At 33.2% G+C, this 24,221-nt stretch overlaps 8 protein-coding genes across 12 annotated transcripts; 3 read left to right on the forward strand and 5 right to left on the reverse strand.

Moving 5' to 3' along the window:
* Positions 1-2,762: 2,762 nt before the first annotated feature.
* Positions 2,763-3,356, forward strand: LOC123312558 (succinate dehydrogenase assembly factor 4, mitochondrial-like). The gene is made up of 2 exons (XM_044897046.1): positions 2,763-2,923; positions 2,975-3,356. Exons 1-2 carry the CDS (start codon positions 2,872-2,874, stop codon positions 3,238-3,240), a joined length of 318 nt encoding a protein of 105 aa, XP_044752981.1. The 5' UTR covers positions 2,763-2,871; the 3' UTR covers positions 3,241-3,356.
* LOC123312557 (trypsin-1-like) lies at positions 3,216-4,643 on the reverse strand. Of its 2 annotated transcripts, none has more exons than XM_044897044.1 (6): positions 4,437-4,643; positions 4,119-4,332; positions 3,902-4,060; positions 3,657-3,847; positions 3,494-3,607; positions 3,216-3,442 (listed from the first exon to the last, which is right to left on the reverse strand). In XM_044897044.1, exons 2-6 carry the CDS (start codon positions 4,306-4,308, stop codon positions 3,392-3,394), a joined length of 705 nt encoding a protein of 234 aa, XP_044752979.1. In that variant the 5' UTR covers positions 4,309-4,332; positions 4,437-4,643; the 3' UTR covers positions 3,216-3,391. The 2 variants fall into 2 exon arrangements, with proteins under 2 accessions (XP_044752979.1, XP_044752980.1); XM_044897045.1 differs by having other exon boundaries at positions 4,119-4,295; positions 4,437-4,642.
* A 1,040-nt stretch (positions 4,644-5,683) lies between these two features.
* LOC123312553 (zinc finger protein 2 homolog) lies at positions 5,684-8,927 on the reverse strand. The gene is made up of 6 exons (XM_044897037.1): positions 8,618-8,927; positions 7,969-8,359; positions 7,137-7,685; positions 6,800-7,004; positions 6,545-6,749; positions 5,684-6,492 (listed from the first exon to the last, which is right to left on the reverse strand). The coding sequence occupies exons 1-6, from the start codon at positions 8,783-8,785 to the stop codon at positions 5,953-5,955; spliced, it is 2,058 nt and encodes a 685-aa protein (XP_044752972.1). The 5' UTR covers positions 8,786-8,927; the 3' UTR covers positions 5,684-5,952.
* A 270-nt stretch (positions 8,928-9,197) lies between these two features.
* LOC123312555 (splicing factor 3A subunit 3) lies at positions 9,198-11,268 on the forward strand. The gene is made up of 3 exons (XM_044897041.1): positions 9,198-10,105; positions 10,177-10,598; positions 10,806-11,268. The coding sequence occupies exons 1-3, from the start codon at positions 9,280-9,282 to the stop codon at positions 11,058-11,060; spliced, it is 1,503 nt and encodes a 500-aa protein (XP_044752976.1). The 5' UTR covers positions 9,198-9,279; the 3' UTR covers positions 11,061-11,268.
* Positions 11,269-11,497: 229 nt separating this feature from the next.
* On the reverse strand, positions 11,498-15,570 carry LOC123312554 (zinc finger protein 501-like). 3 transcript variants are annotated; one of them, XM_044897040.1, is made up of 9 exons: positions 15,440-15,570; positions 13,894-14,028; positions 13,435-13,665; positions 13,184-13,330; positions 12,795-13,130; positions 12,468-12,625; positions 12,078-12,413; positions 11,822-12,019; positions 11,498-11,766 (listed from the first exon to the last, which is right to left on the reverse strand). In XM_044897040.1, exons 2-9 carry the CDS (start codon positions 13,996-13,998, stop codon positions 11,712-11,714), a joined length of 1,566 nt encoding a protein of 521 aa, XP_044752975.1. In that variant the 5' UTR covers positions 13,999-14,028; positions 15,440-15,570; the 3' UTR covers positions 11,498-11,711. The 3 variants fall into 3 exon arrangements, with proteins under 3 accessions (XP_044752975.1, XP_044752973.1, XP_044752974.1); XM_044897038.1 differs by lacking the exon at positions 15,440-15,570 and adding an exon at positions 14,491-14,773; XM_044897039.1 differs by lacking the exon at positions 15,440-15,570 and adding an exon at positions 14,386-14,464.
* On the reverse strand, positions 15,223-17,760 carry LOC123312556 (protein O-glucosyltransferase 2-like). The gene is made up of 5 exons (XM_044897042.1): positions 17,494-17,760; positions 17,070-17,424; positions 16,350-16,663; positions 16,059-16,296; positions 15,223-15,909 (listed from the first exon to the last, which is right to left on the reverse strand). Exons 1-5 carry the CDS (start codon positions 17,652-17,654, stop codon positions 15,496-15,498), a joined length of 1,482 nt encoding a protein of 493 aa, XP_044752977.1. The 5' UTR covers positions 17,655-17,760; the 3' UTR covers positions 15,223-15,495.
* Positions 17,761-18,490: 730 nt separating this feature from the next.
* LOC123311115 (RNA polymerase II subunit A C-terminal domain phosphatase SSU72) lies at positions 18,491-20,006 on the reverse strand. The gene is made up of 3 exons (XM_044894902.1): positions 19,495-20,006; positions 19,013-19,271; positions 18,491-18,918 (listed from the first exon to the last, which is right to left on the reverse strand). The coding sequence occupies exons 1-3, from the start codon at positions 19,719-19,721 to the stop codon at positions 18,817-18,819; spliced, it is 588 nt and encodes a 195-aa protein (XP_044750837.1). The 5' UTR covers positions 19,722-20,006; the 3' UTR covers positions 18,491-18,816.
* Positions 20,007-20,671: 665 nt separating this feature from the next.
* Positions 20,672-23,866, forward strand: LOC123312236 (cytochrome P450 4d8-like). 2 transcript variants are annotated; one of them, XM_044896563.1, is made up of 8 exons: positions 20,672-20,920; positions 21,311-21,508; positions 21,678-21,863; positions 22,332-22,717; positions 22,773-22,841; positions 22,975-23,146; positions 23,218-23,391; positions 23,484-23,634. In XM_044896563.1, exons 1-8 carry the CDS (start codon positions 20,776-20,778, stop codon positions 23,498-23,500), a joined length of 1,347 nt encoding a protein of 448 aa, XP_044752498.1. In that variant the 5' UTR covers positions 20,672-20,775; the 3' UTR covers positions 23,501-23,634. The 2 variants fall into 2 exon arrangements, with proteins under 2 accessions (XP_044752498.1, XP_044752497.1); XM_044896562.1 differs by having other exon boundaries at positions 20,674-20,920; positions 23,479-23,866.
* The last annotated feature ends 355 nt before the right edge of the window (positions 23,867-24,221 follow it).

Raw genomic sequence — 24,221 nt, forward strand, 5'->3', positions numbered from 1 at the left:
TTTAAATGTCAAAAGATAATGCGGGTGCAATTTTTTCAGGCTTTCTCTGGTTAGTTAAACTCTGAAATTGAGCAAAAAAAATAAACGAAATGCCGTATATTTTCTTCCATACAATTCTCTGTCTTTGTTCTGAATTAAAGGCAATTCGGAGCTATATCAAAACTGTAACAATTGTAAAAGAATATATTTCCACCTTTTTTAATTATTTCTTTCAAATTTTTATCTCCATCAGTTTTGTTTGAATCCCAAAATCTTTAAAATTATATTTATAACTTGGAATTTTATTTAAGTTTTCACCAACCAATAACGAAATGAAGCTAATCAGACTTTCAATGAATTATAGCTTGTTGAGAAAGGTTCATTGGATCCACTTCAACAGAAAGATGCTAAAATATCTAAAAACAAACCCATACGAGAAGAGTTTTGTAGCAGGATCCAACATATAGCTCTATTAAATATCTACGATTAATAGTATTCATGAGGGGGTAATTTGAAATTCCCGCTTAACCTCATCTTGTCAATTCCATAGAACATTAAGTCCATAGACTAACAAGTAGTATTGGGTCCATTGAACTTTAGTTCAATGATTGGGTCTATGGTTAAGCCCACAGACTAGTTTAGGGTTAGTAGCCATAGACAATGCTCTATGCTTGAGAAAGTTGTTCTGTGGTGGCTAAGCCATAGACAATGCTCTATGATTGAGAAAGATATTCTGTGGTGGCTAAGCCATAGACAATCATTGAACTCTATGGGAACTGGAATGGCTTCGTAGGTAGCAAAATTCGTCGAAAATTGTGACCGAGAGAGAGGGAAGAAGTAGAGCAACCTTTCTCTCTCTAGCGTGTTTTTGTTTACACTATTATAACCTAAATTTAAATGTCATTTTCGTAGATAAATTTTAAATTACATTGTTTAATGTCTTTTTCATGTCTTTTTGTCAGTATTTTAGTAAAAATCATGGTGATAAATTGTTTAGAAGCCATATACTTCCGATTTACATTCCTAAGAAACTCGAAAAATGTCTATATATCAAGTCAAGTTAGCTGTTGAACAGAATTTCTTGTGCTTTTTCAAAGCTTAAATATAGTTTTTTGGTGAGTGTTTTTTAAGTCTATGTGTTTCCTAGAGTTACAAAAGTGGTTTTTGCAGTAACAAAAAACATTTTGAATAAGAAGAATTTCATAACAACAATGGTCCAGTATTGTGTTGGAAACGGATGCCATAATGCAGGGGACATAAATATAATATAATATTTTTTATGTGAAGTGTTGGTATCACATAAACCAATCCATCCTGAACAGTTTTACAGAAGTGAGAATCCACAAAAGGAGAGAAGCAGTAAATAATTAGGAATTATGCCTTATGTTTTTCATTTTTTTAGGTTCCCTCTCTGAAAACCTTTTACTTTATACCTTTGGACCAAAGCTACAGGAAGGAAAAACTGGTATCCGTAGAAATACATTTGCAAAAAAAAATTTGCACAAGAAACATTTCTTGGCAGTTTGTCAAGGAATTAGAAAAAGTTCAAATGGAGGAAGGTCTAAGGTTGGCTAATTCCCTTTCATCTCAGCATATCAATTGTAGAAATAGAATTATGAATGTCAGATTAGCTACTCAAACAATGAGTAATGGGGTAGCAGATGCTATGGAATTTCTTGATAACAAATGTAAGAACTTACAATTTGAAGATAGTGCCACTACCGTTGAATTCATTAGAAAAATTGATAGAGTGTTTGACATTCTTAATTCTAGAAATCTGTTCGGAGAGGGTTTAAAGCTCCAATTAGATCTTTTTCCCTGAGGTATGTTGAGGAAATTTTCAGTGAAACTATAGAATATTTAGAATCATTGGAAATTGATGATACCAACATTCTTTTTCACTATCGAAAGACATTCGCTTTAGGATTTATTTCGACCATGAAGAGTGCACTAGGGCTAGTGTAGAATGTTCCATCAATCAAAATTAATGAATGATGAACTTCATGGGGATCCTCTACTATTCGTCAGAAAATGACTAAATTAATTTTATTTAATAATTGCTAAGCAAATGTAACATTTTTGTCCCAATTATGTTGAATAAAAATATTTCAGCAATTTTGTTCTTTACTTTTTGATATGATTCCTTTTATATATTGAACTATTTGGAATATTTAAAATCTCTCGCACTGACACCAGAGACGACTGTCTCTGCTCCAGAGACAACTCGTTCTTCGCTGACACCGCTTTTCATGTGATTCCAAAGCTTTATCCGAGGCTTTTCAGAAAATCATATTCTTGCCTCTAGATTATAATTAATATTTATATTCAAATTACTCTAAAGCTTCTATTTTATTAATTCATCAAGGCTGCAAGGGTGATTATTAAAAATTTCGTTCCCGAAATTCAGGAAATTATGATTAACATCATAAATCACTAAAAAAAGTGCAAAATTTTTAGAAATTTCGATTAGAATGACAAACTAATGATTAAATATTTTTAGTACGAAGCGACTCGTTGAAAGATTTGAACAATTTGGGAAATAGAGAAAGAAGTGAATTTTTCCAATCAGTATCAAACCTTTAAATATTTTCAGTTCATTCTTTCATTCCCGCACATTGAAATGTTTACGTTGCTAATAGCAACGGCGTGCGAGAAAGAAAGGTTGCTCTACTTCTTCCCTTTCACTCTTCCTCATTTTGCCTGTATCGCGATGCCATTCCAGTTCCCATAGAGTTCAATGTAGACAATGCTCTATGCTTGAGAAAGATGTTCTGTGGTGGCAAAGTTGTCTATGATATTTGATGTTCTATGGTAAATATCTTTGAGGTTAACGTTTTCAAATTAAAAACTTGATCTAATCAGTTTTTATGATAACAAAAATTATATTACAAAATGAGTATTCTAATATATATGTTGAAGAACGTAATCAAATCATCTTATACAGGTAGTTGCACCATTTCTTGAAGTAATTCTGTCCAATCTTTAATTTTTGTAGAAAATATATTTAGAACTTTAGCATCAGATACTACTAATAAACCGATAAGTCCTAGACTAAAAGAATTTAGGGAAAAACTAAAGCAGACACCACCAAGTGCGCCATCATCATTGCCGACAGATGTACATCCTGATCAAGATAAAAATCCTTTTCCTTCGTTTCCCAATAATACTAATCCAGATACTGGAGAAGTAAATGGACCAAAAGGCCCAGAACCAACAAGGTATGGAGACTGGGAGCGTAAAGGAAGAGTAAGCGATTTTTAATCTTAAATGTGCATATTACAGAAAAATAGTAAAAATTGTGAAAATATTAGGATGTTTACGAATAATCCAATTTTCTATGTGCCTATTTGCTAAGTGAAGAAGATATTGAAACTAAAGATTTTTGGGTTTTATTGTAAGACAATATATTTCCTCATGTTATTGCATGGATATGATTTTCAATCCACTTCATGTAGCAAGATACCTACGAAAAAAAAAGATATAAACTGTGCATCTACTGGTATTGTCAGTTTACTTTGGTATAAACTCCTGGATATTCTTTCCTCCCACAACCAATTCCCCAACTGACAATTCCACATAAAATATATTTTTCATCAGATTCACATATGAGAGGTCCACCTGAATCTCCCTATGAATAAAAAAGATAAGTCATTATATGACAAGTGTGGTTTTTTTACCTGACATGCATCTCTTCCACCATCTGGTAAACCTGCGCAAAGTTGACAATCATTCAAAAATCTGGAATATCCATTTCTTACATAATTATAATCACAAATGGATTTCTCCACCAGATTTATCTCCACAAAATACAACAAATCGGTTTGTTTGCCGTTTTCATTATTTCCCCACCCTGCCACAATTGCATTACCTAAAAAAATCGAAAAAGTATTTATACCTTTCTTTCATTAATGCACAAACTAGCCTGCAAAATGTTGATTACTGCCAGGAAAGCAAATAGGCATTATATGAATCCCAAATTCAAGTGGTAATTCCAATTTCAATAGAGCAATATCATTAGCGAACGTTGCAGGATCAAAGTTAGGGGTGAAAACTTCTGCCACTTTTCTAACTTGCTTGGTGTCTAGAATGAAAAATATATATTCACCACTGTATTATGTATATCCAAAATTTGCGTGCACCTTCATCAATTTTTATGTTATCAACACCAGCTACCACCAACAGAGAATCTTTTTCAATGTTGTAAACACAGTGAGCAGCAGTGAGTATCCAAGAATCTGAGACAATAGCGCCTCCGCAGTTGTGTTTGTATCCAGAAATATCCTTTCTGCGAAAAGAAATCATCCAAGGAAATTCACCTAAAAATGTCATTTACGCTCATTTATGATTAACGACCTAGAAAATTATTTCTGAAATCTTTTAAGTGCTTATAGGAATACCAGTGATCACCGCGGCATTCTGAGTCGACCCTTCTTTTAGCAAAAAAAAATTATTTTCACCTTTAGAAGCAAGTGTTCCATTAATGATCCTCAAACCATGTTCCCGAGTTCCCCTTTGACCACATCGAATCTCTTCTGATGTGAGGCCTGCAATATAAATGTAATGTAAATTTTACATAACAATTCTAATGGTATTTTATTCCGATATTCGAAAGTTCAATGCCCAGTACTGTTGTGTTATACAACAATTAAGTAAATGAAAATCTACATTACTATTTTCACCATTTGTGGTTTTTCGAATCGAATATTCATTATTTGAATAAATTAATTCCGATAAAAAATTAGACCTCGTCGATTCTGCCGCATTTTGAATTATTATTATTCTACAAAAATGAATCTTGGCAATATTATTTTGAGTTAAAAGTTATCTAGATCTAATGAAAATTTATACATGCATGTGCATTGATGTACAATTATAATTGGCCTTCATAGAAATATTCGTTTCATGTATATATTTACAAGAATTGCGAGAAATAAGGCCTTTATATGTACAGCTATTTATTTAAATTCAGGATTCTCCTTACCTTGCAGGAAAATTACCGTAGTGATCACCAGAAATATAATTTTCATTTTAGCTATCTGTTTGAAACCATTTACTGAACAAAATTTAATGAAATGCTAAGAGATGAAAACCTCAAAGATAAAAACAAGTTTATTCATATCGTTTTTTCTTTAATCATCAATTGCAATATAATCCCATAAGTAATTATGATAGGTGAACTGGACATGTCTTCTTGAATTTGATTAATCATTAAGGTTCAGTTGGAATAGGTTCTGGGATGTTTTATCACTATTTATTACGTTTCTGTTAGATCGCCCTTTGTCAACATCGAGTATATAAAAATGAAATCTGCACGTCTCGAAAGTTTGATTACTTTTCGTTACTAAATTCTGACGAAATATTTTTATTTTATAGAAGAACAAGAAATAAAAGGACACTTGTAAAAACAAAATAATCTGAATTTTTTTCTCTGGGTTCCGCAAAATGTAGTTAGTAGAGCGCAGAATCACTGCATAAACTCAAGGGGGTGGAAGAGCTATAACCGTCGCACAAGATAGGCTAGAACAGGAACCTTCTTCACAACATCCCGATTGAAAGCTCATTCTGGCTAGCTACCGGTAGGATAGTTTCAGGTTAAACTATTCGAAATAGGTGCGGAAAATACACCACGCAAAAATTTAGAGATCAATTCAAAGTAATCAAAACTTTTCTCTGGATTGGGGTAATCCAACAAAAAGCATTTATACATTTCTTTTCACTTTATTTACATTTTTAATAGCACATTTACAATGAAACCTTTTTTGTAAAATTTGTTACAAAACAATAAATACAGAATTAAGAATATACTCCTGATGTGTTAATATAGCTTTCATAAAACAATTTAAAAGTAACCAAAATATGTACAACATAAATGAACCTGTTCATAAGTATGACATGAAGCAATTCGCAAAGCATTCGTTTGTTAGTAATGCTGCAAATCCAATTAAATTACAGAATAAATAATGGCCAAATTATCTACAAGTGGCTCCTGTGGTATGGATCATATGTAGACAAATACTTGTCTTGAAGTATTCTTGAACTATCTACTGCCATATTCCTCGAATTATCGGGATTCATAAGTCTGCCATCATTTGCGAGCAACCTGTTGCTATTATCAGCAATGTTTACACTGGCTAAAATTCTATTATCATTTGTCATCAGACGCGTATTGTCGTTTACTAACAGTCTGGTTTGGTCACAAACATTAAGGAGCAATCTTCTTCCATCATTCGTTAGTAATGTGGAATTATCGGGAATAAGACCTCTGGGATCTGTCAAAATGTGATTTCCATCCTGAAGCATCCTAGAGTTATCAGTTGCCATCATTCTAGGAACATCCTGCTGCTGCATGATTCGATTGTCCTGTTGCATCAGCCGTCCATGGTCTGGAGGCATTGTTTGTTGTGGCTGTTGCTGAGGGTTTGGTTGGAATTTTTGTTCGTTGGCTTCATGATATTTAGGCATTCGCTGATCCATAGTTTCTTGATATTTAGGAGACTGTGGAGTGGCATGCACCTAAAATGTAGAAAATAAAGAAATGCATAACTTCGAACATATCGATGATTACCTTCATGTGTGTATTGAGTGTACTTGATTGAGAAAAAGCTTTTCCACAGGTAACACACACATATGGTCTTTCCCCAGAGTGTACTCTCATGTGGCGCAACAAAATTGTATTCACAGTGAATCCTCTTCCACATACTGTGCAAACATAAGGGCGCTCTCCAGTATGGTTTCTCATGTGATATTTCAATTTCATCACTGTTGTAAATCTACAGAAAAAAGTGATTAGCATTGAGTTGCACATAAACCATTATTCTACCTTTTCAAACAAACAGTACACTCAATAGGTTTTTCTGTGCCATGTAGTCTTTTGTGACTAGTTAAATCCCCTGATTGACGGAAAGCCTTCCCGCAAAAGTCACAAACAAATGGCCTTTCATTTGTATGTGTCCTCATGTGTATCTTCAAACTAGCTTTTGAGACATAACCATTTTTACATACTTCGCATTGAAATGGACGTTCGCCTGTATAAAAGGAGATCATCATAGTAGTTGGGAAAATTTGATGCAAAATATTATTCCCCTTCTTTCAAGTGTCACAAGAAATTTAATTTAATTGAAGAGAGGGAAGTAGGATAGTAATGTTGAAAATCTCACCAGTATGTGTCCTCAGATGCAATTCCAAGTTGAACCTTTGAGGGAAACATTTACCACATGTATTGCAAACAAAAGGACGATCTCCTGTGTGTTGTTTGATATGAATGGACAATGTTTCATTGTCAGGAAATTCCAACTTGCAATAATCGCAAATGTGTTTCAATAAGGCAGGATCACCTTCCTTCTTCTCATGTATCTTCATATGTTTCAGAAGGCTATTCTCTGCATAACAGCCCTTATTGCAAATCTTACAGACAAATGGTTTTTCACCACTATGCTTGAGCATGTGCTTATTCAGTAATGTAGCATGAATAAATCTTTTTTTACAAACTTCGCACTCATGAGGTTTTTGTTCATCAGGCATATGGGTTCTCATGTGATTATTCAAATAGTTCTCCTCTGTAAAGCCCCTAGGACATAATTTACATTTGAAAGGACGGTCCTCGATATGTGTTCGGAGATGTTTGCGAAATGACTTCAAGTTGATAAAAGTTTTTTTGCAAGCATTACACTGATGGGTACTCCTCCTAAGTTTTTTAGTTGATAATGCTGAAATTCATATTTTACTTAATCTCTGGCTGCTCATCAATTCAAATTAGGCAAAAATATAAATGTTGCTTTGAGAAGAAGATAAATAAATAGGCCCTGCGGATTAAGAAAACTTAATTTTGTCTTCTTTCATGATCTACCACATGATCAGAACAGAGTAGTTCAGTTTGAAAACATAAAGTAATGATGTATTGATAGCAGTCTAAAGCATCAATATTAAAAAATATTTCAACCAGAATAAAAGTCAGATACTATTGAATGAAGATTTATGTAAATTTTTCACCTGTTGTTCCTCCATTCTTTGACAAATTTTTTTTCGATATTTTACTCTTGTGCATTTTAGCTGCCTTGAGAAGCTGCTTTTGTGCAATTATTTTTTCATCAGTTGAATTATCTGGGACCGATTCCAATAAGGGAAAATCATCCTTAAAATCATCATCACTTTCTCCAGATGAAGAATAAATTCCAAATCCATCCAAAAAAAGGGTTGATGAAAAATCATTTTTTTGAGACTCTTCTTCTCTATTGATAGTTTTTTGAAGCATTGGTTTCCCAAGATATTGTCGAAGATTTGTGTCTGATTGTTCACATAATTGTTTGAATGAAAATGCAGTGTTTATATTATGAAAACATTGAAGACAAACAGAAGAGGGCAGGCCATCATTATTCTCTACCTATAATGGATTATTTAATGAGTTCAGTAATTTTTAATAGAATCAACTTGTCAGACTGTTTACATTAGAAGAGAGTTCTGAGATTCTTAGTTTCATCTTCATAATCATACTAAAGTGTCTTGATGTTGTGAGAATATTATCATCAAATATTGTCTGATTTATTAGTTTCAAAGAAGAGTTCTAATGTAATATAAAGAATATCATATTGTAGCAAGACCATTATTTTATGTGAGAATAATTGCTCTTAAGAATAACAACCTGCACTGAGCTGAACCCCATCATCATTTCAGCAATAACCATAGTTCTTCCAGTTCCTGGGTTATCAATAGTTAGAAATACTGATCGCATTTCGCCCTTATCGCTCAAGCAAGCCCTGCATATATTATTCATATCGAAAACACCATTTACTTCCGATTTAACCTCCATAGCTAAAAACTTCCAAAACCAAACATAAACAGAAAAGATGCACAAACAAAGGCAAGATAATGGCGAAGTTCGCTACTTCCACTGGTCGATTGTGCTATTTAGCAAGAGACGCTTTTTGATAGCCATTTTTAAGTCCACCAAAGAATTTCTTGACACTTTTAGCTTTATTTGCGGTCATAACTTATTTGGTTAGCTCTAATATAATATAATAATAATATAATTAAATAGAGTTTTGCAAGATGTTCTGTTCTCATAAGAACCGATGATTGAGAATAATAATTTTGATTTACATTCGAAATAAAAGAAAATTTCAGATGAAAAATGAATGAATGATGAAAATCTATGCCAGTATGCCAGTATATTTGTGTTCTGTGGCCAGTATGCCACTCGTCAACGTATACACTCTGTGGTTTGGACGTGAGACGCAAAAGAGTTTGGTTAAGTGAAATATTGGTTGAAAAAAAATATTTCGTTGAATTTTAAGATTTATTATTATGGAAACGATTTTGGAGCAACAACGAAGGTACCATGAGGAGAAAGAGAGGCTGGTTGATGCAATGGTAAAAGAAATGTTACACAAGAAAGCTACATATAGAGAAGTAATCAATTCAGATCATCGTCAAAAATATTTGTTAGATAAATATTTAACATCTACAGAGCGTTTGATTGATCTTTATGAAGATAGAGATGGTCAACGTAAAGCTGAGGTTGCGGCTTTGACAGGACCCAATGCTTTTCAGGAGTTTTATAATCGTCTCAAACAAATTAAAGATTTTTATAGAAAACATCCGAACGAAATAAGCATTCCCATGTCCGTTGAGTTTGATGAACTAGCCAAAGCTAGGGAAAATCCAACAGAAGAAATGGCTAATATGGTTGAGTTCACAGATGAAGAGGGTTATGGAAAATATTTGGATCTTCATGAATGTTATGAAAAGTATATAAATTTGAAGGGCATTGAAAAAGTGGATTATATTACATATCTTGCTACTTTTGATCAATTATATGATATTCCAAAAGAACGAAAAACAGGAGAATATAGAAAGTATCTTCTAAATTTAATTGAATATCTTACTTGGTTTGTGCAAAGAATAAAGCCTTTGATGAACCTTGAAGAAATTCTTGAAGCCGAAGCTGATGTAGTGATGAAAGAATGGGATTCAGGCAATATTCCTGGATGGCCCAAAGAGACTGGATCAGTATTGGCTAATATGGGTGCTCATCTGGACTTATCAGCTTTTTCTAGTTGGGAAGAATTGGCTTCTCTTGGTCTAGACAGATTGAAATCTGCCCTGATGGCTTTGGGGTTAAAATGTGGAGGTGAGTTCTAACTTCTAGGAGGATTTGATTTTTTGTTAAATAGTATCATCAATTTTTTTTTTTTTTTTAAGGAACATTAGAAGAACGAGCCCAAAGATTATTCTCAACTAAAGGAAAGGGTTCCCTTGATCCAGCTCTAATGACCAAGAATAAAGCAGGAAAAGCAGGCAAAGAAAAAGATCAGGCAAGGCATAAAGATTTAGCATGTCTTGAAGCACAAATTTATCGTTTAGCAGAATTAGTCTCATCTCAAAGGTCTGCCACAAAAGAAAATGTACAGAGAAAGCAGGCTAGAACAGATGGTGAAAGAGATGATAGTGAAAACGAAGAAAGTGAAGATGACAGTCCTGATGAAGCTGATGATGATGTTCCATACAATCCAAAGAACCTTCCTCTAGGATGGGATGGAAAACCTATCCCTTACTGGCTCTATAAGTTACATGGTCTCAATATCAGTTATAACTGTGAGATTTGTGGGAATTATGTATATAAGGTAAGTTTTCGTTTATATAAATTGTTGTAGTGATTCAATTTTCTAGTTTTCTCTTTCGTGTTCATTGATAGATAAAACAAGTAAATTCTAATAATAAATATGAAGTTCATACAAAATCTGAACTGATTCTTGGGTATACTGGAAAAATGCCTGTTCAATTACCACATTTAAAATGATGTCATAATTTAACTTGGATAATCTGTACAGGGTCCCAAAGCATTCCAGAGGCATTTTGCAGAATGGAGGCATGCTCATGGTATGAGATGTTTGGGTATTCCTAATACGGCCCACTTTGCTAATGTGACCCAAATTGAAGATGCTCTGGCTCTTTGGGATAAATTGAAAGTGCAAAAGCAAAATGAGCGTTGGCAGCCAGAGACTGAGGAAGAATATGAAGATTCACAAGGTAATGTTGTCAATAGAAAGACTTACGAGGATTTGAAACGACAAGGACTTCTATAGTGTGGAAAGATACTGTATGTGAAAGAAATTAAATGTTTTCACCTGAGTCAATTTATATTTTAAATTGAAAATGGCATTAATGGAAAAAATACTTTCCTTTTTATATAAGATTTCTAAAAATAGTTTTTCCATTTCCGCAATGAATATTTTTCATTCTGAAAATGTGTGCATAAGAAATGTTCTGAAATATCGAATAAATAATGAACTTTATTCAGTTTTTCTTCCTCCTGCTTTTGTTTTATGATTGTTTTTGTGAAGTTTGATGGGTTTTCATGAAATTTCAAGTACAAGATGGAATATTTGTGTGGAGTCATCATTTATGAGGTAAAGTAAAAACAAGGTAAAAAAATTGTGCTTCTAAAATTGTTTGTTGTTAATTTGAAATGTTATACTGACTCCAACCTTCTGAACTAAGATATCTTCAATTTTCGTTCAACTATGGGTATGAAAAAACTTTTATTAAGATGATTCTATGTACAATAAATTTTCAGATATTCACAGTGGAAGATGGTTTTCTAGAATATACATAATATATAATAATTCTATACAAAATTCATAAGATAAACAAATAGACAATATCTAAGTCTATATGAATGATTTCGAACGTAAATTTCCTTCATGGCAATGTGGTTTTATTTCTAAAATGAACTTCTATCCTGAAGAAACTGTAGCAAGTTGGAGAGTGTGTACAGCTTGATCCGTTGTTCTAGAAAATGGAATTCAATCATTTCAAAGGCCGAAAATGTGATCAATCTACTTACATCAATTCAGCAACCTGAACTGTTTCAATTTTATCAAGCTCATCTTTGATCCACGCACATTCTGGGTTGTGTTTGGATAAATGATCCTGTAAATTGTCCAAACCTTGAAAGTTTTTATTACACAGTTTGCAGTGATAAGTCTTCTGTTCGACATTATGGCTTTTCATATGAACTTTCAAACTGCTTGAAGCAGCAAACCTGAAGAGAAAAAAAGATGAACTAAATCGAACAGGCAAAAAATGAAATGAAAACTCACTTTTTACCACATACATTGCAAGCATGTGGTTTTTCACCCGAGTGGGTTCTCATATGACCTGTAAGATGTCCAGAAGATGTGAAGCCTCTATGGCACACATCACACACATGAGGTTTGTCCCCTGTGTGAGACCTTGTATGTATAACCAGGGTCTCTTGTCTATTGAAAGCTTTATCACAGTATTGGCATCTATAAGGTTTTTCACCTGTGTGAATTCTCTGGTGAATAGTTAATGTATTTGAACCCGCAAAGGCTTTTCCGCAAGTCTGACAAACATAAGGACGTTCACCAGTATGAGTACGCATATGAATACTCACATAGCCGGACTGAGTGAACCTAAATAAATAATTATGTCAAAATAAATCACTAATGCAAAAAAATTAATCTTACCCTTTGTTACACACAGGGCAGGTGTACGGTTTTTCACCAGTATGTACCCTCAGGTGTTTCTCCAAATTACAATGTTGAGTAAAACTTTTTTCACAAACATCGCACACATATGGTCTCTCCCCTGTATGGGACCTTATGTGGATACGCAAACTTCTGGCCTGGAAATGTTGAATAAGTTAAAATTCTACTTTAACATTTCAGGAAAGTCATGAAAGATGGAAAATTGTCAATTCATTTTATCGAAAACCAATAATCAAACTAACCAGACTTTCAATTTCATTAAAATGAACGTCTTTACTATGGTTCAATATAACATCCGATATTTACCTCGACATACTGCCTGCCACAATATTCACATGAAAGGAGTTTGTGCCCCGTGTGATATTTCATATGTTTGGACAGGCTGGAGGCCCATTTAAAAGCTCTTCCGCAAACTGAACACAAATGAGGTTTTCCCACAATATTTCTCAATTCACCAGTATGTTTTTTCTTGTGCTTGTTGAGGTTTGAACTCTCTGCAAAAGTCATCCCACATTCATCACACTCGTGTGGTTTTTTATCGAGATGAATTTTCATATGTCTTTTGAGTATTCTCGCCTCTGCAAAAGGCTTCTTACACACTTCACAAATATAAACCAAATAGTGGTGTGTCATGAGGTGAATCTGAAAAATTGTAAATTTAAAAATCAATATGTAAAAACCAAGTAAAGACTTACTTTGAGATCTATTTTCAACTGGAAAGATTCCGAACATTTCGTGCAAGGATACTTCAATTTGGGTTTTATTTCTTTATTTTCATCTTCTTTTTTGAACTCAACCTGGACTTGTCCTTCTTGAATTTCTCCTGTATCTGCAGCAATGACCTGAAAAGTTAATATATGAGTAATACTTATCCAGTTATCTCAGAGGTTATTTATTGAACACTTTATAGGAAGTTCATGAGAAAAAATTGTCTTCAAAAAGTTACCTGAATAATTCCATCTTCCTCGTTGTAGGTTACAAAATTTGTAGCAATGCCATCATCAATGATAACATTTGAAATGTCATCGGCAGAAAAACTTATTTCTTGGGTTTGTTCCAATTCCTGTGAATGATGTGCCTCTTGAGTTGGTTCTACCTCTTGTATCTGTTGTACTTCTGGAGGTGGCTGAACACCTTCTTTGCTCAGTTCTTGGGATAAATTTTCAGCTAATTGAGCCTAAAAGGGAGTAAACAGAATAGGTAGGAATTTAAAAGTGAGGAGAGAAGTAAACTAATGATATTCTTTAGATTTCAACCTTTGCAGCTCGTAAGTTGTTTCCAAATCAAGTGTTGTGTATCTATTTTTACTTTTGAAATAACACAAGGCTTTGTAAGTACCAAACCTAAACTTTTATCTTTTAGCTTAGAACTAATTTGTATGAAAATGTACCAATTCATTATTTACCTGAAATTCTGGTGAAATATACTGACGTAAAATACCATCAGATTTCTCACAGAGTTGCTTGAAAGTGTATGCACGGCTACATTGCAGAACACATTGAACACACATCAAATTTGGTAATTCGTCCCCTTGTTTAACCTGAAACGATTGAAAAAAGGTCCAATTCATGACTTACATTTTAAATAAGGACTTATATTGAACTACTTGAAGTTTCTAATCAGATGCATCGACTATGAAAACGGTCTATCTCATAGACTCATAATTATAATTATTAGTTAATGGTCTATCTGCATATTTCAAGTAGTTCACCAAATGAACCACCTTATAGTTTCTTTATTTCAGGCGAACTACTGGGTCAAGCATCCATTCAAACCAACGTTACACACAGAGCTGTTTCAATTCAAGAAGTAACAATAAATATGAATTTGGATGTGTACTAATGTTTTAAAATGAAAATTTCTCTTCTTATTACATCCATGAAAGGGTGTATCTTACCAACCGAGAAAAACCTCAACATTTTTCTCATGATCGGTGAAAATTCAGTATACCAAAAATTCTTTTAAAGGTGTCTACTTTGTTATACTGCTTAACCAGCTTTACCTCAATCGAAGCAAAAGACGAAAGCATTTCATCTAAACATGCTCCAAACAGAGGTCTCATATCTCCTTTAATAGATAGGCAAGTCCTACATATTTTATCCAGTTGAAGGGGGGTTGTTAGATATGCGGTTATATCCATGTCCTTTATTCTGTTGTAGGAAAACACGGACGTCTTGTTAATTTTAGTACGTAAGTCGATTCGGATAACAACAAAATGGCGAAAATTATGAAGTCGTCACTCGGTGTTGACGTGAACGTGACAACTTCGGTGGCTTGTTTATGGAGTTCTGTGGTTGGCAAGTGTTCTGTCAAAAAAGGATCTTTGATTCTATGGTCTATGCTTAAGTCAGCCACAGACAGAACATGATAAAGATTCTGATCCGGTGGGCGGGGCCAAAGCACATCATCTCATGATCTCCTAAAACATTTACAAAAAAAAGTCTCTCTTAAATCCTTGAAAATTTACTTAATCAAGGGCGTCGTAAGCCTTTGGGTTATGGAGGGGCAAAACAAACGTACCTAAACACCGCCTTGTAGTATTCGTGTTTTATGATTAATTTTTTGACAGTCGGGCCTCCAGGGGGAGACATCTGCCGCCCCCCTGGCGACGCCTATGCCTATAGTGGCAGTATAGTGAAACTATACTGCTACCAAATCGATTAAAAATATGCTTTGTTGTCTTTGCTATCCATTGTATACATATTTATCAATGGGAATAACAAAAAGAAGAATGAATATCTCAAATTGTTTATTGAGAGAAATAGCTTAGGAAGTTTATGCAGCCTTCTTAAGAATTAAGAAACCAACTCTAACAAATGGTGGTGTTTATTAAGTTGTTTCCAGTTTTAATATACACTTATAGTTCTTACGAGAGCAGCTTAAATAGCCCCTTAGCTGTACAGTATTCAAGTATAAAATCATATAAGTATAAAAAAACCTGGTTTGAATACCTTATTTCACACTGTCAAGTCACCAAGTCTTGATTTTTTGGTACAATTATGTAATCTTATAACTCGTCTTTATATAGAGATGGACAATCACAGGCAATTTTTGTGTTTTGTTCTACTTCTTCCATACCCTCAAGAATAACTATCTGACTTTTAATCTTCTTACTGAATTCATTGAGCAACTGACTATAATAGCAATATATGTTTTTTGGCAATAAATTTTCATTTGCAAATAATCTGGCATTTTCTGCTATAGTTCTAGCTTCTTCATCATTACTGATAGCCCATTCAATTTTGCTCACAAGATCTTCCAAGTTCCTCTTTACAGGTATGTAGTGAACATAGGATTCCAATGAGTTGTAAAAATGTTCATAGTATTTTGAGTCTTGTTTGAAAATGAGGGAGCCACCAGCCATTAAATATGGAAATCTATAGGCAGCTACAGTACCATCTAGACCAACTTGATACTTATACTGAAAATAGACAAATTCCTAGAGATATATTCCACAATGAAAATAATTCACTTATTTTATTTCAATGATGAATCTGAATGAAATTATATGAATAAAAGAGTTGTTTTCAATTTAGAGAAATAAATTAGATATAATAAGTCAATACTCACATCAAAAAATTTATAAAAAGATACATGGTCACTTTTGGGACCATACACATTTTCTTTGTCTTTGAAGAAAAAAAAGTTTGTAAGAGAACAGTTGAACAAGTTTGGATGATTTCTTGATATCTCAATTAATTTCAACCTTTCTCTGCTTGAATCTCTTCCTCTCCAAAAAGCTTTTGGTTCTCGCTTGTCCCAAGTACCTTTGGTATTACCTTGTACAGAAAGCATATCTAACATGACTCTAGAAGGTATTATTTGAAAAAAAACAACTTTTGGGATTGAAATTCAACATACCTTCCCATATTTTCCAATGTAGATTCTGTAATATCATAAGTGGGCATTACAATATCAAGATTATCTGAGCTTCCGCACCAAGAAAATATTGGAAATACTTCTCCATCAGCTTTGGTGACTAAGGGCCAATCGCCCAAATTCACAAAGAATTCGATATCTGGAATGACAGATTTCTTCACCAGAGATAATAAAATATTATCCATAAACATTTTGAATCCAACATACTGGCCATAGCATTTTCTATATATTCGATTACTTTTAATTACATAGTGGCATAAGCTTATAGAGTATGGCTTATTGAATTTTTCAATCACCTGGAAAACAACAGATTCAAAAAATTGATTTTTGGGACAATTACTTGTCTCATCCATGTGGGAAGGAAAAGAATATTAGATTGTATCACTGAACAAACGAAAGCAGTAAAGGGTTAATTTCATTGGTCCATTTAGCAGTGATCAATATAATTCTGATGAAAACTCAATTGGTAATTTATGAGCAAAATTATTTGAATTATTCCATACAGGATAACCTCTTCTGGAGTTTCATGAATACCATTTCATACAATGAATTAAAAAATAATTAGCATCTGTTCATTAATCAATTCTGATGAAAGTTTTAGTCTACACTAAATGATACTGCAAGGACGGGTTAGTATGTACCTATTTTCTACAATTTCCAAAACTATCATTAATTAAATAATTTAACTTATTCAAGAATTACCTTTACTCTTATATCATCCCAATTTATATCATTGAAATGCATAAGATCTTGAGATATTTGCTTAGGAATAAAACCACAATCCCACTGATTCAACATCTCAGGAAGATTTCCATTAGGACAATCGCATTGTTCAGAAAGAATTATTTGTGAATATTTATATGGCGATTCAGCAATGTGCTCTCCAGAATATGTAATACTGATCATTAAATTATCACATTTCTCGAAAAGTTTGTATCTAACTATTAGCGAACCATCTTCTCTGTCTAATTTGTTGATGTTTATTCTACATGGTCTCTTGTTTCCAATTAGGCCCTCAACACTCACTTTCAATGCATCAGCAATCGAATGATTGAATCTGGAAGAAGATTGCTATAAGGTTTACCTTGGTAGGCTTTCATTTCATTAGTGTTAAAATTTTACAAACCTCTTGTTATAATTATCTCTTGCCTCAATGAAGAAATATCTTGCTGGCATAACAATTTTATCTGGATGCAATCCTGGCCCCCAGATTCTAGTGAATTTAGGACTTACAGTTTGGCCAAATGTATGGAGACAGAAGAATGATATTATAAAGATTTTAATCATAATTACGAGCAATAAAATAAATGATTTAAGATAGGGGTTCACGGCAATGATACAAATGCATTTTCCTTTGAGAAAAAATTTGAGATCAAACTATATATAAATTAATGAATATAAGGTAAAGGATATAATACACAACATAAATGTGTTTCGATTTTTACAAAACTCTCTACCCTTCACATAACAAAGTAAACAAAAGGATATTATTGGTAAACAAAAGTTAGGTATAATTTCTTGTTTGGTAAATAGCGTAGATATCTATCTATCTACGGTAAATAGTGACCATTGAACTGCAGTTCACTGCATAAAGCTATTATACTTACAAAAATTTACACTAGATGGCACATACGTAGAGAGATGCAAATAAAAGAAATCTATTTATTTGAGCATCTGAAATAAGGAATCTAATGAAGAAATTCTGAATTTTTCGTCGAGGATAAATAACTTTTATCTAGTTGGGATTACAGCAGAGACAACCTGCCTCTAGGTCTCTGGATCTTTATCAAAGTGATAAAGTCACTGTATCACTTTGATGAAGTCATCGTAGTAAGGATGACCTACGATAGTCAAAACACTAAATGCCATTTAATTTGGCAGTGTTATTAAATCTTTTCATTGGAAGATCAACTAGTTAGATTCGGTTCACATAATATTGTAAAGCAAACTTGACCTGAAACATTTATCTTTGTAAATACAATAATTATTATGGCCAGTTTATTTAATGAACTCTGTTTCCACATATAATGTACATATGTTGTTCAGTTACATAACTAATTATGTTTTTGGGGTAGATGTTATTGTACATTTGAAGCCTCAAAAATGCAAAAAAACACTGATAATTATAATTATTTGGTTATAAAATGTATTAAACTGCAAGACAGCATGATATAATAAAAATATATGTTAGGTGGGTCTCAACACAATAGACTTTCTAACTGCACCATATAGTTTCATTTTCAATTGAGTTTGAAACCTGTTAAGTCCACATTCAATCCACAGTTCTGAAACAATAATTCCAGTCAAATATTCTAATTATGATTTCCAAATATTGAAATCAAAAATGTAAAGGAATCTTGAAACAATTCATCAAATGGTTTTATTCATTTAGAAAATGAGGTTTGAAGAAAGGCATTTCTACAACATTTGAAAGTGCTACATATCACTTTCAATTGAAAACAATGCTATGGAGGATTGGTCTTTCACATTTCTCTTCAAAATTTTGTAAAACTTCTTCTATATCGTTGTCAAGGTCCTGTGTTTTAGCCAGCTGAAAAAATTCAAGCATGTAAAACAAACAACATACAATAGGCTATTTCAATAAAAAAAAATTCTGCCATTTAATAATAAAATACATTGCTCACCATCAAACACATATCGCTAATCAAAAAGGCTCCAATGGTAGCTTCTTCCAAATTATCTTGTATATCAATATTTATAACATGAACTATTGAATTATCAGTTGGTGTTTGACTCTCCATATATTCTAATACTTGATCATATACCCTCTCTTCACAGGTGATTAAAATATCAAATTTTTCTTTCGTTTCTTGAAATTTCTCAGGATGTGACTTTATTCTTCTATTTCTATCTAAGGTGTGTAGTAAGCCATTTTGTGTATATCTATCAGGGTGTTGAGGAAAACATTGTCAGGAATCTTTTTAATAGAACTAAACAGATTAATCAGAATTGGAAGATGAGTGTTCCCCTCACTCTCCTTCCACATTGTTAGGCATTATTATTATGACATACTAAAGTGAGTGAATCTGCAGACAATATCTAGCCAGTACCTAAGCAAGGGGTAACAAACTAAAATTCAAATCATAAAATCTGTATTAAAGGATACAAAGATTTATCTTTAAGCAACAAATCTTGGTATATATCTTCATATGAAGTTCCGAAGTCGTATACGTTAGGTCTGTCAGCCGCTGAACCTGGTATCTTTACTTTATCCCCTGTTCCGTAAGATTTAATATCAAAACCCTTCTTGGCCAAAAAAGCATGAGCCTCCATACTACGGTTCATGTTACTCGAACATATGACCGCAATCCTCAAATCACTAATAGGCGCCATTGGAGTACTTCAAAATTGTGATAAATAAAAATATAAACAATCCAGTATAACAGTATCTGGGATAATTTTCAGGAATTCAATTTGAACTTGCTTAACAAACACATCCAGCTTTTTCCACAATATGAATAAATAAAATCTAAAATTTATTTGAAGGGTAATATACTTTGGTTCCTCTTCCTAAAATATTGCTAAATTGAAATTGAAGAGAAAACGTAAATATTAAACAGGGTAACCAAAATCATCCTTCAGATTTCAGATTTTCTGATCATAGAGTGCATGTTTTAGATTTTTCGTCACCACCACAGAACATCCAGTTAAAAGACATAGAGTAGAACCACAGTTCTTCCCGGAACTAAGATTATCTCTGTGGTTCTACTACTCTATTTTTTTTTCTTTATTCCGTGGTTGAACCAAAGAAAAGTTTCTGTGGTCTCAAATCTACACAGAAACATGAAATAAAATAACACAGAGAAATCTGATAATATTTCGATGCACCTTTCTTTTCTTTCGAAATCACACCCGGCAATGTATTCGTCAAAGAGAAATATCTTCCTATCCTAGAACAAACAGTCTGGTAGTCCAGATAAACTTATAATTATTAATTAAAGTACTCAAGAACTTTACATAAATAAGTTTTGCGCTGGCCTCTTCCAACTGTACTGATCTATCTGAACTATCTGTTGCACCAAATATCAACCCCTTAGGTTACATATAGGGTGGCCCTCCATATATAGTTACAAAAAATATATTCCGTAATAGATTTTCGAAATTTTACGATTGTGAAATCGTGGCGAACCGCCTTAAGACCATATGTTGAACACTCCAAGGATATTCGTATTCGATCAGTCGTTATGATTCAATTTATGTTAGCATAAAATGCTGCAACAGCAATATTATGTTCGTTAACAACCATTAAATCATATTTCACTCAATTTCAACGGTGACTGAAACAAGAAATAAAAGTAAAATGATGTTGGGTAAAGGTTCTAGGGATTCAAATTTTCATTCTTACCATTTCCAGTGATATTAAGAATTGAAGTTCACCTTTCAAAATATGATCGTAGAAATTCTTTGCTCATTATTTGTGCTGATCTTGTATTTGTTTTATACGAGATCTTCAAAATACAGAATTGGGGATTTCGCTTGTGCCCCTGCTAATTTCTTGATAGGAAATGCTTTTGAAGTTGCTTCCACAAGAAGTGAGTATTTTTTTCTTACTGAGATTGGATGAATTTGAGTATATTGTTCATAGAATAGCCATACATAGAGCTATTCCGTAACATTATTGAACCATGATTCTTGGAATATTTCGAGTAAAATTCTTCCAATAAACCGTAGAGGCTTCAACCTCTCCTTTTCTGAGAGAAAGGTTTTGGAAATTCAATTACAATTCGGTCCAATGTCTCTGAAATATTAATTTTTGCCGGAAATTAATTTTTTTAAGTTACTTTTTTTCCAGAACACAATTATTGAAATTCGGAAATATCCTGTATAATTACATGTACCTACTAGCTCTAAAAGAGAAAAAAAACCTTTTGCCCAGCACCATGTTCACTGTGTAAAGGGTGATTATATCAACAATTTTCCAGGGGTAATTCCTTTTCTTCACCGACACCTCATGAATTACAATGGTCTCTTCAAATTTTCCGTAGGATCCCGAGCCATTTTGGCGGCATCCGATCACAAATTCCTTGAATGGATACTGAAGAGCAACAAAATTATAGCAAAACCTGAACATTTTGAGGTGTTCAAGGAATGGTTAGGCGACGGTTTATTGACTTCATCAGGTATTCAACTTTCAGCATATTGACAACATTAACATTTTTTTGAACCATCCAATAGTCCAAAAGTTTACGATTTAGGTACTACATATCTTGACTATGGTAAAATAGCTGGAGAATAAGAACCGTTTTTCTGCACTCTATTAGTTGAGCTGATTGAGTTTTTCACATGCAGGTTCCCATTGGAAAGAACACAGAAGAATTCTGAGTCCGGCCTTTCATTTTAAAATAATTGAGGATTTTCTCACTGTTTGTCACCGTAAAAGTGAAGTCTTAGTTCAGCAGTTAGAAGCAGAATTAGATAAAGACCATTGTGATGTTTATCCCTTTTTCGCTAAATTCACCTTGGAAAACATTGCTGGTGAGCTAAAAGGAACTGCTATGCTTTTTTTAAAACGAATTAAACATTTAAACATCGACAGCCAATATTGAATTCATCAGGTCTTTTAAAATTTATAACAAGCGCAAATACAGCTGGGAGATATGTGCAATTTTGGGTTTGAATATATGAAACGGATTCCCTTAAAAATAAATAGAACAAAACTTGATGAATTAGGTAATTAATGGTAAGGAGATTAGAGAGATGAGAAGTCGAATTGTTCGAAATTTGCAACTGAATATGCATTTGTAATAAAGTTTTTGTTTTACAACCATTTAAGATACCTTTTTAGATGTCTTTTTTCACCTCCAACTTTTTTCGGTGATCACAGGTTGATTTTAAGTGTTTAACGATATTCTTTGATATGAAACTAAGATTTTCAAAATGATCTAGTATGCTCTTGCTTTATTTGAATAATCTTTTGTTTCCACTATTTTCCAATATTTTCAGAGAGCTCAATGATGATTCGCATCGATGACGAAGAGAATAAATCAGAGTTTCTTGATGCACTGAATATTGTATCAGAAGTTTTGGTAGAGAGGATGATAAACTTTTTCTACCTGCATGATATAGGTTTTCTGTTCCATCCAGAAAAAAAACTGTATCAAAAATCGCTTCGAGTCATTAATGAATTCAATACATCGGTGATCAAAAGGAGAAGGGAAGAATTGGATAGATCTAGTTCTAATTCATTGGGGGATGATAATGATAATAATATTTATGCAGCAAATAAGAAAACCGCATTCTTGGATGTGCTTCTCACAGCTGTTGATAGTAATGGCCAACCATTTTCAGACAAAGATATAATGGATGAAGTTAATACAGTTATGCTGGCGGTTTGTAATTCGTTGCCGAACTTAAATGCGCAATAAGAAAAATTTATTTTTTCAGGGCTATGATGTAGTTTCATGTGCTCTTTCATTCATTCTTTATAATCTGGCTAATAATCCAGACGTACAGGTATTTATTCGATTGGCAATTTCGTATTAGTATAAAAGCTACAAACCTCAAAAATGTTCACTTTTCATTTTTTGGACTGGCCGATGAAATGTCAGCCCAGAAGTTGACTTCTATAGGCATATAATGATTTCAGAGGAAAGCATTCGAGGAACAAGCTTCATTAAATTCTGATGTAGCATTTGAACAAATCACCATTTCTGAGATAAACTCTATGAAATACCTGGAAATGGTTATAAAAGAATCTATGAGAATGCATACTCCAGTTCCCTTTGTTGCTAGAAGAGTAGAAGAAGATGTCTATTACGGTACGTACATTGAAACTTGATCCTAAAACAGAGGTACCATTAATTTCAAATGCATGCTTTTGAATTTTCAGATGATAAACTCATTCCAAATGGCACAACCATCATATTAGCTTTATATAGTCTTCATCACAATCCCGAAAGTTTTCCAGAACCAGAAATTTTCAATCCGACACGTTTTGACGCAAATTCCAAGGTTCCCCCCTTTGCCTACTTACCCTTTAGTGCAGGACAAAGAAACTGTATAGGTAAATTAATGACGATAAAGATAATATCAATAGAGATCAATAATTAGCTTTTATTCACATCAAAGTAATTCACAATATGTTTTTAAGGACAGAAATTTGCCATGGCTGAAATGAAAGTTGTGGTGGCAAAAATTCTCAGGAAATTTGAACTTTTCCCTTCGAGATTGCAATATAAACCGCAGTTATTTGCCGCATTGACTTTGAGATCTGAGAATGGTGTGTGCCTAAGATTGAAGAGAAGAAATTATTCGGGAATCAGCTGACAAACGAGGTTGGATCATTACCATTGAGAAAATCAATCGCACTCACAACAAAAGAGGTGAAGGTATTTTTTCAGTATTCAAAATGGACGTAAAACAAAACGAGAGAAATGGGGACAAACTACGTGTAACTACGCGTAGAATTAATACTTCAATCTATTGCAAGGTCAATTGTATATATTTCAGAATTCAAATATAGAAAATAGTAAAAACAAGCTGATTTTTATTTTTTTCGTATTTCTCTGTAGTTGAAGTGAAACGCGTATTATTGTTATTGAAACCATAATGGAAATTTCCTCCACAAATGCTGACCGAAGCATAAGTTCAGCAAATAAATGGTCACTTAATATTCTCGCCAGAGCATCTGTAGTGGCCTTATCTCTGGTGGCTGTGGAAAATCAAAATTTTGTTGATGCTCATTCGCAAAGTCGGTATTTACAAAGTTCGAAAAATGGGATATTTTTTGAAAAGTTGGATGCATATCAAAACTTCGTTGAGTAGTGATGGGGAAATAGACCAAATATAAACCATAAAAAAATTAACATTAAATCTAGAGTATGGAGGGTAGCC

The sequence above is a fragment of the Coccinella septempunctata genome, chromosome 4, assembly GCF_907165205.1.
Source record: "Coccinella septempunctata chromosome 4, icCocSept1.1, whole genome shotgun sequence".
Taxonomy (NCBI): Eukaryota; Metazoa; Arthropoda; class Insecta; order Coleoptera; family Coccinellidae; genus Coccinella; species Coccinella septempunctata.